This window comes from Hoplias malabaricus, chromosome 11 (genome assembly GCF_029633855.1).
Source record: "Hoplias malabaricus isolate fHopMal1 chromosome 11, fHopMal1.hap1, whole genome shotgun sequence".
In the NCBI taxonomy this organism is placed as follows: Eukaryota; Metazoa; Chordata; class Actinopteri; order Characiformes; family Erythrinidae; genus Hoplias; species Hoplias malabaricus.
The window spans coordinates 21,281,574-21,293,347 of NC_089810.1; the positions used below are offsets into that span (position 1 = coordinate 21,281,574).

The 11,774-nt window shown below is 38.7% G+C and overlaps 1 protein-coding gene across 4 annotated transcripts in view; it reads right to left on the bottom strand.

Annotated features, from left to right (window-relative positions):
- mtss1la (MTSS I-BAR domain containing 2a) overlaps nt 1–11,373 on the bottom strand; it is a 39,224-nt gene extending 27,851 nt beyond the window's left edge. For all 4 annotated transcript variants that reach the window (XM_066685295.1, XM_066685294.1, XM_066685293.1 and 1 more), the window contains exons 1-3: nt 10,986–11,373; nt 3,362–3,423; nt 1,041–1,114 (exon numbers count right to left, since the gene is read on the bottom strand). In XM_066685295.1, coding sequence (XP_066541392.1) covers nt 1,041–1,114; nt 3,362–3,423; nt 10,986–11,054 — 205 coding nt within the window. In that variant the 5' untranslated portion in view covers nt 11,055–11,373. The remainder of the gene's footprint in view (nt 1–1,040; nt 1,115–3,361; nt 3,424–10,985) is intronic.
- Between the last annotated feature and the right edge of the window lie 401 nt (nt 11,374–11,774).

Genomic DNA, 11,774 nt, shown 5'->3' on the forward strand with positions numbered 1-11,774 from the left:
GATGCCGTAAAGCACTGAGACTATGCTCCTGAGTGCAGAGTGATTTATGAAGCTGGTAGGATATGGTATGCAGATAAAAAGGCAGATGCTAACATGGTTAATCCTGTTCCGTGCCTACAGCTGTGTCTGACCCACATCTTAAAACTGTGCCAATGAAGACTAAATTCATTTGACCTCTATGAGCCCAAAATCACTACATTAGCCTTGTGCAGAAGTACTGTCACTGCTGAGTTTAATGCTGGAAGATATGCAGTCAAACTGTGTCCTGCAAATGTCTCAATTTTATTAAAGTTCATGTATCAAAGGGGAAAAAAAGTCAAGACAATTAACATTATTGTATGTTCTGTTTGTAAGTAGGACTGTCACTGTGGGTTACTTAAGCAACAGAAAAATCTGCCTGTTATTTAAATTATTAATTTTAGTTGTCCTAATTTATTTAAAAAATAACAAACTATGCATTAATTATCAAACATTCCAGAATGCTTTGTAGAAATAAAACTGCACATTATATCTTAGCAAGTCTTAAATCTACTCAGGATATCATATATATTCCTATTATGAGACTGTTGAAAGGATATTGCGAGATTTTAAACCAAAATTTTGAGAATTTTTTATTTACTTTAATTATTTCATCTGGAGAAACTGCCTGTTTCCATTGGCAGATCATCTTAAAATGAGAAATAGTAGCTGTATTGAATAGATTTAACAAGCTGAGATGTTTTTTCTAAGTGAAGAGAAACTAATTGTGCTTCAGTCAGGCTCTGAGTCTTACCTCTGAAAGTGCAGGAAAAAAAATCATGATTTTCATGCAAATAGCAAATGAATCATTGGCATTTCATTAGAATATTAAATTGTGATAATTTTTTTAGATGAGTAATCATGAAAGCCCTTATTCCGAGGACACGTTTGAACGGTGTACTTGGTTTTATGATGTCCAATTCTTCATGGCTCTTAAAGAAACAGTTGTACTACCAGAAAGGCTTTAAGCACAACGATGGCAATAGCCAACATTTTTCAGCCGACTTTCTTTGAGTCTTTACCTCTTGTGTTTGTTGCCATGTCCGCCACCTTTTGAAAGGCATCCAGGAAAGCTGCAGCAGCAAGTACTGTGGTCCTGAGGAGACAAAATAGTTCATAATGATATTAATTTCAAGGAATAGTTATTCCTGTCCATACCAATTTGCTATACAGGAGCAAATACATTCTTTTACATGTTTGTCATTGCTTGACATCAGTAAAAGGGCAGACAGTGAGAAGTAAATATAAATACAAGGTGAGTCAAAAGTCACAGGACACACTTTTATCTGAATACCCCAGCAAGTAATGGGTGAGGGGGTGGGCCTATCTTTTAGGCTATGTCCGGAATATGGCTGCCACCTTGAAAGTCACAATATTAAATCAAGAGCATGTTTTTCCAGTGTGAATGTGTTCATGTAGCATAACAAAAAATAACAGGGTGTCCTGCAGCCTTTGACTTAACCCTGTACTTTGTTCTGTAATTAAATATGGAATTGAGTATTTGTTGCTTTTGTGAAATGTATTTAACATATCCCCTACACGCAACAAGCTTACATCTGCTCAACAGATTTTCTGCAAAGATTAAATATTGGAATAAACATAAAAGCAAAATGTGCCAGAGCCTTTGCACAGGCCAATTTTTACCCCTCATAATTTATGAGGAAATCTCTTTACACAGTAAAACTTTAAAACTTGCAGGTTTATGTCCTGAAAATGAGAAAACGAATGAACTTAAAATTAAATACCTTAATCCAAGCATATCTCTCTCTCTCTCTCTCTCTATATATATATATATATATATATATATATATATTTAATGTACAGATGGATAAACTTTCTTGTTTATTTGCAAATATTCATTCATTTTGAATTTGAGGCCTTCCAAAAGAGTTGGGACAGGAGAAAAAAAGACTGGGAAAGTTGAGGAATGCTCAAAAAACACCTGTTTGGAACATTCCACAGGTGAACAGGTTAATTGTAAACAGGTGAGTGTCATGACTGGGTATAATGGGAGCATCCCCGAAGGGCTCATTTATTCACAAGCAAGAATGGGGCGAGGTTCACCATTTTGTGGACAACTGTGTGAGCAAATCGTCCAACAGTTTAAAAACAACGTTTCTCAACGGACAATTGCAAGGAATTTAGGGATTTCATCATCTACAAACCATAATATCATCAAAAGATGATACCCGTGACCTTTGATCCCTCACCACTGCATTAAAAACCAACATCATTCTGTAACACATATCACCACATGGGCTCAGGATCACTTCAGAAACCCATTGTCAGTGAACACAGTTCATCGCTCCATCTACAAGTGCAAGTTAAAACTCTACCATGCAAAGTGAAAGTCATATATCAACAGCACCCAGAAACGTTGCCGGCTTCTCTGGGCCCAAGCTCATCTGAGATGGACTGACACAAAATGGAAAAGTGTCCTGTGGTCTGGTGAGTCCACATTTCAAATTGCTTTTGGAAATCATGGACGTCATATCCTCTGGGCAAGGAAAAGGACTGTCCGGATTGTTATCAGCGCAAAGTTCAAAAGCCAGCATCTCTGATGGTATTATGGTATGTTAGTGCCCATGGCATGGGTAACTTGCACATCTATGAAGGCACCATTAATGCTGAAAGGTACATACAGGTTTTGGAGCAACATATGCTGCCATCCAAGCAACGTGTTTTTCAGGGACATCCCGGCTTATTTCAGCAAGACAATGCCAAGCCACATTCTGCACGTGTTACAACAGTGTGGCTTCATGGTAATAGAGTGCGGGTACTAGACTGGCCTGCAGTCCTGACCTGTCTCCCATTGAAAAGGTGTGAAGCGCAATATACAACAACGGAGACCCCGGTCTATTGAGCAACTGTAGTTTGCATCAAGCAAGCAAGAATGGAAACGAACTCCACCTACAAATCTTCAACAGTTTGTGTCCTCAGCTCCCAAACACTTCTTAAGTGTGGTTAAAAAGAAAGGTGATGTAACACAGTGGTAAACATGCCCCTGTTCCAACTCTTTTGGAGCATGTTGCAGGCATCAAATTCAAAATAAGTGAATATTTGAAAAAAAAAAAAAAAAAAAAAAAAAAAAAATATATATATATATATATTTTTTTTTTTTCCATTTGAACATTAAATATCTTGTCTTTGTAGTGTAGGTTGAAAAGGATTTGCAAATAATCGTATTCTGTTTTTATTTATGTTTTAGACAACGTCCCAAGTTCTTTGGAATTGGGGTTGTGTGTGTGTGTGTGTGTGTGTGTATATATGATTTTTGATTTTGATTTTCACACGGACAATATTCAAGAATCATCAGGCTGCAAAAAATTGAGGTTTTTTTTACCTGAGTTGAGAGTGTAGCTTTGTGGCCTTGGCACTGAAGTCCTCCCACACTGGGTATGAGTTCTAGAGGAAGCATAAAATGATTGTCAACATAGAGTCACCAAGGACAATATATCCAGTGTGAAGTACATCCTACATTCTCTTTCTCTCTCTCTCTCTCGCTTACACACACACACACACACACACACACACACACACACACACAGGTATAAACCAACTTTAAAGCATGCTCACCAGTCTTCACATTCCACTGAGAAAGAAAAAAACACCTCAGATGAGTAACAGATGCTTAGTCAGGCATAAACAGACATAGGCCCACCTCTATTATGCACATCTTTCTCTGCTTTACCACCAGTTAATTACAAAGAAACAAGGCACCAGAGACCTTACCATTTCTCCAAGGCTGTGCCATCCACCAAAATAAGTAAACTGATATTGAATATTAAGAGCTTTTCACAGAGTATGTTGTTCTCTGTTTACAATCACTCTCTTCAACTATGTCCCTGAAGCCTTTGTACCACTGCTTTATGGCAATGAAAACCAGACTCGCCTTTTTTTCAACAGATGCTCTTCAGACAGAGAGTAGAAGAACATGAGAACAGCCAGTTTCCTCTTAAACCCATCAGAACCCAGTCTCTAGGTCTAAGAACTTAAACTGTAATGGAGACCCTAAAAGCATTCCCAAGAATAAGGGTTTTAAACACAGTTGTATAAACAATAGACCAAAGATGAAGGGCTTCATTTTAGAAATTTGAGACCTGTATCCAAAGTACATACAAGTATGCTTCCCTAATGGCCATGGACAATTGTCACCAGATTTGATATCACTCCTGTTCTTTCAGGTAAGTGAAAGAAAACTAGTCCTACACGCCCTATTCCTTTTTGAAGAGTGTTTGTAAAACATAGAGAATGGAACTATAAGGGGCTTCACACAGGACCTTTTCTGAAAGTCTACTGATCTCTGGGAAATAAGCAAGACCAGATTAATCTAGTTTTGCTGAATCATGACCGGCTACAAAGCATTTGTCACAAGCATCACAGATATTCAATAGTGGGGAGAGAGACATTCATGTGTGTCCAATATATACTTCCTTCTTGTTAGAAGTATTTGATGACTTGCTTTCCAAAAATTGGCATAAATGAGACATTGTAATGTTTGATGCAACATTTCATCTGACCATGTTTAATAAACATCACAAGGCTTTTTCATCCCATCGTAAATATTCAGAGCATAGATTAAAATGATATGGGACATTTGATCATTTAAGGAGGTGTTTTATTTTGTTTTGTTTCATGATGTTAAATTATGCCAAACACTTAAAACACACATTTGTTTTTAGACTTTTTGTCGCACCACCTACCAGGCCGGCCTAGAAGAGGCATTTTCGTTTACTGACTGACTGCTTGACTGACTGACTCCTAATACTGAAAGGAGCATGCGCAAGTAGGAACTGTTAGTTCAGCTGTATTTCACAGAGAGAACTTAAGGTTGTGCTACTGCTTGTTAGTTCAGCCATATTTCTCTTTCCAGTTCGTGAACTAAATTTGGAACCATTCTGCATGTTTCCACCAAAATAAATAGGTTCCCGAACTAGAAAAATTAGTTCCAAGCTGGAACTAAAAAACAGTAGGTTTTTCAACACGAAGCGTGGCTGAATAATAAGAAATAAGACAGGAAAATGCGTTTGTGCGCTTATGGGGCTGCGTTGGCCAAAGCCTCTGCTCGCTGTTGGTTAGTTCACAAGCTTAGCAGGACGGCTCAGAACCTGGCAACATTTACACACATTATATCTCACAGAAAGAGGACTGCTGAATTTGTCTCATTGCACATGAGTGTGCATCTTTGAGGTGGGGAGACATTTTGTGGTTAGTGTGTTTATAAAACTCCATATAGCTGCACACAGCCACATTAAACGTCACGTGTTTCCTTCTAGCAAGTTACATTATAATAAATAAGTAAAAAAAATAAATAAGTATAATACATAATGTATAAATAGGTAAAAAAAAATCATTCTTCTTTGTTCTTTGGTGGTAGATCATCTAGTATTTATCTTTAAATAAAATGAACAAGACAAACACTGATGCTTCTATTATGAACAAAATATGTGCTTTTTTTTCATTTCTGCATTTATTAGTCCTGCCCTCCATTTATTCTGTACAACAAAATCATATGATAAAAACCAGAAGTAAACAAAGAAGCACCTCTGTGACAATCGCTATAAGGCTAACGGTGGTCTGTCAAAACTATGCTTGTCTAGTCTCTCTTTGCTCTTATTTTGCTTATAGAATGCAAAAAGCAAGAGAAATTTTCAGTTCAATTCAATCACTGGTTTAATCAATTCAACTGACTGTTTACTGGCATTTTATTCTAAATACTGAAATAATAAATGTCTTACTACAGGCTTTTTGATAATGCACTTTTAGATCATGAACTAACACAATCATTACACACATGGAAGTGTGGGGGAAAAAGTCTTATAAAGAGAGAGTGGTGTAGAGCTGTGAAGACTAAGCAGTACCTGGTCTGTGAGTCCACTCCTCAAGATACCTCAGTTTGATTAAAACTTCACTATACTCACACCACACCACAGTCTACGTCAGGGCAATGTAAACTCATTTGGCCTACTCTGCAAGATACTTTTTATACTCACTTGGCCCAACTGCAAAACACACAGATGAGAATTAAACTCACTATTTCACTTCTGTAAGCTACCCTGGTTTAATTAATATCCACCTCCCCCCTCCCCTGCAAACACACTACTAGAATCACAGAGAGCTGTAAAAATGATTTTTTCAAGTTGTCAGAAGCTGAAAACGTGAACTTGTGACCTTCTGGTACAGAACTTGTACATATAAACATGCACAAAGCATTATAAGGACTGACCAAAAAATAAATCCCAAGCCTACTTAATCAAAGTAATGTGATGAATATCTATTAAATTAAGCTCAGTATATTTACTGAGACCATCTCATTTTTATGGCAACATTTCAGCATGTGACTGACCAGCTGACACACTTATCTATGGACTAATTTTGTTTTACATTTAAAAAAATAATTCAAACAAAATCTCTACATATTAATACACACTGCACTAAAATTTTCATTTTTTGCATTTTCGTACATTGGAAGAAACATGTTTGTTTGTTGTATTTCAATGATAATGTAAAATCACAGTGCTCTTCCATTAATATTTACCAGAAAATCAATGCATTCCAATGTATTTAGTGCTGCAGAGGTTTCAAATTAGACACACTCTGAAGACATTACTGCCATGAACACATTTCCCTCTGAAGCTAAAGCTGTGTCCACTCACCCAGCCACAGGTGGCTAATTAGCTTTCCTGCCGTGTGGCGAGCTGAAGCCTAGAGAGAGAGATTGAGTCGGAGACAGATGAACAAAAGAGGTTGCTGCAGGTCAAGAAAGGCCCAAAGGCCAGCACATCCAGGTGGGCCCTTTACTTTTGGGCAGCAATGATATGCGGCAACATTCTTTCTTGTTTTTTATCCTTTCTTTTTTTTAGCCTTTATCTCCTTAGCAGGCACATCCACCTAATTATACTTGATTTTAAAATATTGTTTACATGCAAGACCAAGTGTTCATTGCCATAGAATCTTTGTATTATACAATGATTATATAAACTTTAAAAGGTTTCTTCATATCAGCATAAAACATGTTCCTGACAGTACTATCCATTTAAAGATTCTTCAAGAAACCAAAAGCGATCCTATGACATTATTACAAGGAAACCTTTATTGTGCCATTATTTTTAAAAGTGTTTAACATTCTTTTTCTATTAATGGAAACATGCATTTAGTGTTTCAAGGATTTGTGTAAATATTATCAAACACATTAATACTGCCCTTTATTACATCCCTGTATAACAACACCCGCTTAGCCTGCATGCAACATCTCCAAATCCTTTAAAAGTCTGCTTAACCCAAAGGTCAGCAACAGCCTGTACGTAGATCTGTCTGCCACTAGCCTCCAATCTATTCCAGCTACCATAATGCCACCTAGCACGATAAAGGATTAACTCTCAATTCAGCCACTCTATGACGCTGCAGCTGATAGCTTATATATGTACTGTGTGTGCTGTGTCTGACTCACCAGCCTTATTATGCCTTTAGTTTCTGAGTCCAGACTATTGGAGATGGAATTGGAATATGCAGAGCACCACATATATATATATATATATATATATATATATATATATATATATATATATATATAACATCAGTATTGATGAGTATCAGTATCAGGTCAATAATGCTGGACTGGATATCAGATATCAATCCAGATTCAGTCCTGCAACAAATCTAGCCTGAAATACCACACACTTACAATGTATATTGTGAGGTTGTTAGCTGTATATTTCTTCTTCCTGTGTGGTAGCAGATTGTTGAGTAGTTTAAGCATTAAGGCCTACTTTTTGATTCATTTTAAGTGCTCCAATTAGAAACTGATATTAAAGTTCAGTAGAAGGAGGGAGTAGAAAAATTCTGAATCAGAGCAGTATGCTGAAGGCTTCAATAGAGCATGGAGGCTAACCGTGAGTCCTAACACAACATAGGCAAAGGCCTTCAATGCAATAAGTGCCAAAATAGGGTATCCCTGAGCACAGTCAGCACTGACATCATCACTTTCTCTACGTTTCTCTCAGAGAGTTAATGCGCCACATGTCAAACAAGCAGAACAGTGCCAAGCCTGGATCTGAGCCAGCATTGGCCCCTCCGACTCTGACTGGTCATTGGTGTTGGCTTCAAGCCAGAGAAGTTCACCCATATGATGGCATTCTGTGAGCAACAATAACAACTGTGAGATAGGATCTGCGTGGGAAAACAATGGTGAAAGGAGTGTTTGAAGGTGTATTTTAAAACTCTTATTGTCAATTCTACTATATTTTTATCTTCTTAATAATCAAAATAACTATAACAGGCACAATCCCATGTTTAAATCCCATGTCTGATGTTACCCTTAAGTGGATGGGGTCATGCTTTTGAACCTGGGTCCTCTCAAAGTTTCTCCTTATCAGAGGAGTCTTTGGAGTTCTTCCTCTCCACACTCATCTTTGGCTCTGACTGGGGTTTAGACATCAGGTTTCTCTGTTGTTCCATCTGTGTCAGAATAACCTTGATTTCAGGCTTTGGATGTTCTGAAAATCAGTATTTGTTCTTGAGGGGACTAAGATATTCAGCTGAAGGTTGTTTTGACTAGGATTTGCAAATTTGAGAGCACTCCCATTGGGCATAATATGCATCCTTATACTATTGTGCATCCTAAATGTCAGAGATTTTAGATATTTAAAGATTCCGTGACGTATAAAGACTGAGTGTTCCCAGAGAAGGACAGGCTGACATGAGATAGGAAATTGTTTGCACTCATCTTCAAACTGTCGGAGCAGCCAGAGTGGAGCCATTTCATGGCCATCAAAGTTGCACAACAAGATGTTAGACATTGCTTAAGTAGACATAGCGATAAATGCTATCAATTGTTTTTAATTCAGTTATTAGTAATATGTGGATGCTTTAAAGGCCACTCAAAGAAGAACGATTAGTGGGGAGCAGAGAGAAAGGAATGGGTCTCAAGCAACTATGAGATTTTAAAAGTCTGAAACACTAGATTTTGCCTTTTAGAGTCTGTGACATGCACAGACTTTTTCCTTGCTTTCTAATATTTTTGCATTGTTCTATTGGTGTGTGTAAAGTTGATTGATTTTTTTAAGTCAATTTTACTCATTTTTCAATATTAATCTTTGTTTCCTGGTCATTGTTTTTTTTTTTTTTTTGAGAATGTTTACTGTTCGTTATGACCTTATGACTGTGTGTTTTTTATACCGTTTTAAATTATATTCTTGCTGTGATAAAACCAACCCAACAGAAGGCATCTATCAAATACTACACACAGCCACTATGTTCTGACTGCTACAACAAAGCAAAGGGTTGGCAGCCGCCCCAGAACGTTGCAGACAACTGAGTGTGAGATCTGAGTGCTGGAGGACAGCAATTTGAGATTTAAGAATTGAAAAGTCTTCACAAAAGTCAAGTATGTAGGAGGGATGGCTATATATAGAATATCAAGTATCTACTCTGACAGCTGAAAAGTGAGAAGAGTGTACAATTGCATTTCTGTTTTGTTATAACGACATTCTCTGTGCTATAGAATAACAATATTTTAAATGTTCACACCTTGAGGTGTCAGCTACGACACATCACAGATCATTCCACACATACATAATACTTATGTTACACTTCTCATATTTTCAAACATTTAATAAAAATAGTTTTAAATGTTCCCATTAGGAATACTGTTCTCAGCAGAGTGTGAAATATACCATGATAATCAGAGGATCAACTTTATCTCCAAGGTCTAAAAGAACCCAGTAGAGTGAAGGCATGTGCTTAAGTGAACTGAAATCTTACAATCCTTAAAGTATCTAGCTTGTTTAGCATAATGTCTGCAGTCCCCACTACACAGTAACCCACTGGAATATTAACAATTGCTGTTGTTTTTATCTCTCTAGCGGTGGGGGTGCAGGTTCAATCTTAGTTAGACGGGTCAGACACCCACAGTACCACAGATTATTCAAATCATGGTTGTCATGACAAAATTGTGTAACTCCAAAATGATGCAGAAGAAGGTAAAAACAGGTCTTAGACCTAAATTAAGTCGTTTTGGACCGTGTCTATTAACCCTCTTGTTTTGAAATTTTGTTTTGAAACTATTTTTAAAAACATGACAAAAATAAAGACACCAGGATGTAGCGTCAATACATTTATATTAATTGTGTAAAGCAGCCTCTGTCTAAAGTAGCTTGATGGCCTGCATTAGCCTTTTTCCTAATGGCACGAGTGAAACAAATTAAATTGGGGCCCGATAACCCCTGACCTCTTAATGGCAGGTTAAACTAGTGACACCACAATTATCCTGTTTATCTTTATCTGCTCTATAGAGGGCTGAGTTCTGCACCAACACTCAGCACTAATACAGAGTCATTAATTACTATTTTATAGTTTTTATCTTATGAGTGTTAGAGGAGAGTGTATATTTTTGCAGAATAAAACCCACACACAACATGGGCTGCTGCACTGATAATATCATATTTGTACATTACAAAATTAAACAAATATGGAATGGCAATCAGTAATGTAAATAACACTGTTGGACCCTTTCGATCATTTATTTCTGCCAATTAGAGCAATGAGCGGTAACCTTTAATACTCTTTTGGTCAAAAACTAAGAAACTGTCAGTTCTAACACTACAGCACTCAAGATGTAAGATGTCTGTAATTATAATAACCATATGGCTATCATAACACATACTAATCATCCAGCTCTATTTACTCTGGGTTGGGTGGGTGGGGGCCTTTCCACGCTCTCACAGAAACACACACAGACACTGTGATTCTCTAAGCAGGTTACAGATCTCGCCTTAAGCGGGGGTTAATTCTGGGTACACAACAAAGCCCCCTTCCTCCACGCTGCGCCCCCTCATCATCAATCCCAGCATCAATGGTCCAGGCAGCTGGAGCCCAATGCAAACAAAGGCAGTAAAAAAGAAATCTACAGGCGTGAGAGGCTCGGCGCTCTGCGGAGTTAATGAGTGGTTTAAAGGTGTGTGTGGTACCTTCATATCGTTGACGACGGCCTGGAATAATCCACCCAGAGCTCCACACTCCTTCTCCACGCTCTCCATAGTCCCCAGTCGTCGCGCACCACTCGTGGAATGAATGAACTATAAAAACAAAAGCGAACCAAACGCTACGGCGTTCAGCTCCGTCTGAATAAACCGCTTTCCAAACCAGGCGCAGATACAAGAGACCTGCCCCTCACATGCCGCTCGGAAACAGAAGCTGAGGAGGAGAAATGAACGCTGTGGCTGTCGAATGAAGGAGGGGAACAATTGAGCCTGTGGGGTGTTGCTCTCTCTCTCTCCCTCTCTCTCTCTCTCTCTCTCTGTCTCTCACTCGGAGATGTTGATGATGACTGGGGTCAACAGACTCGGTTCTCCCTCCCAGCCCCCCAGTCTTAGTCTCGACCAGGCTCTCCCCCACACCACCGCAGGGTCATATCAGCGGTTAAACACCCGCGGAACTGCGCTCTCTCAGAGCCGGGGCCGAGAGTCTCAGAGATGGGGTGGACTGAAGCGGATCTCCGCAGAGCTGTAGAGCTGAAACCCGACACCAAGCCGCGGGGCGGGGCGCTGAAGGCCGGGGGGCGGGGTAAGGGGCGGAGCTTGCAGCGCCATATGGACATATGGAGCTCGGTTTGGACGAGGACAATTGAGCGATGCGCTTCTGTTCAGAAGTATTCTCCTCAGATAGTGCCTTTGTTCCAGACACAGGGACGAGGTCAATAGTACAGCTGCCATTAAAGGCGCTGGTGGAACTACTTCGTGTTCTCTTGCTAACATCCT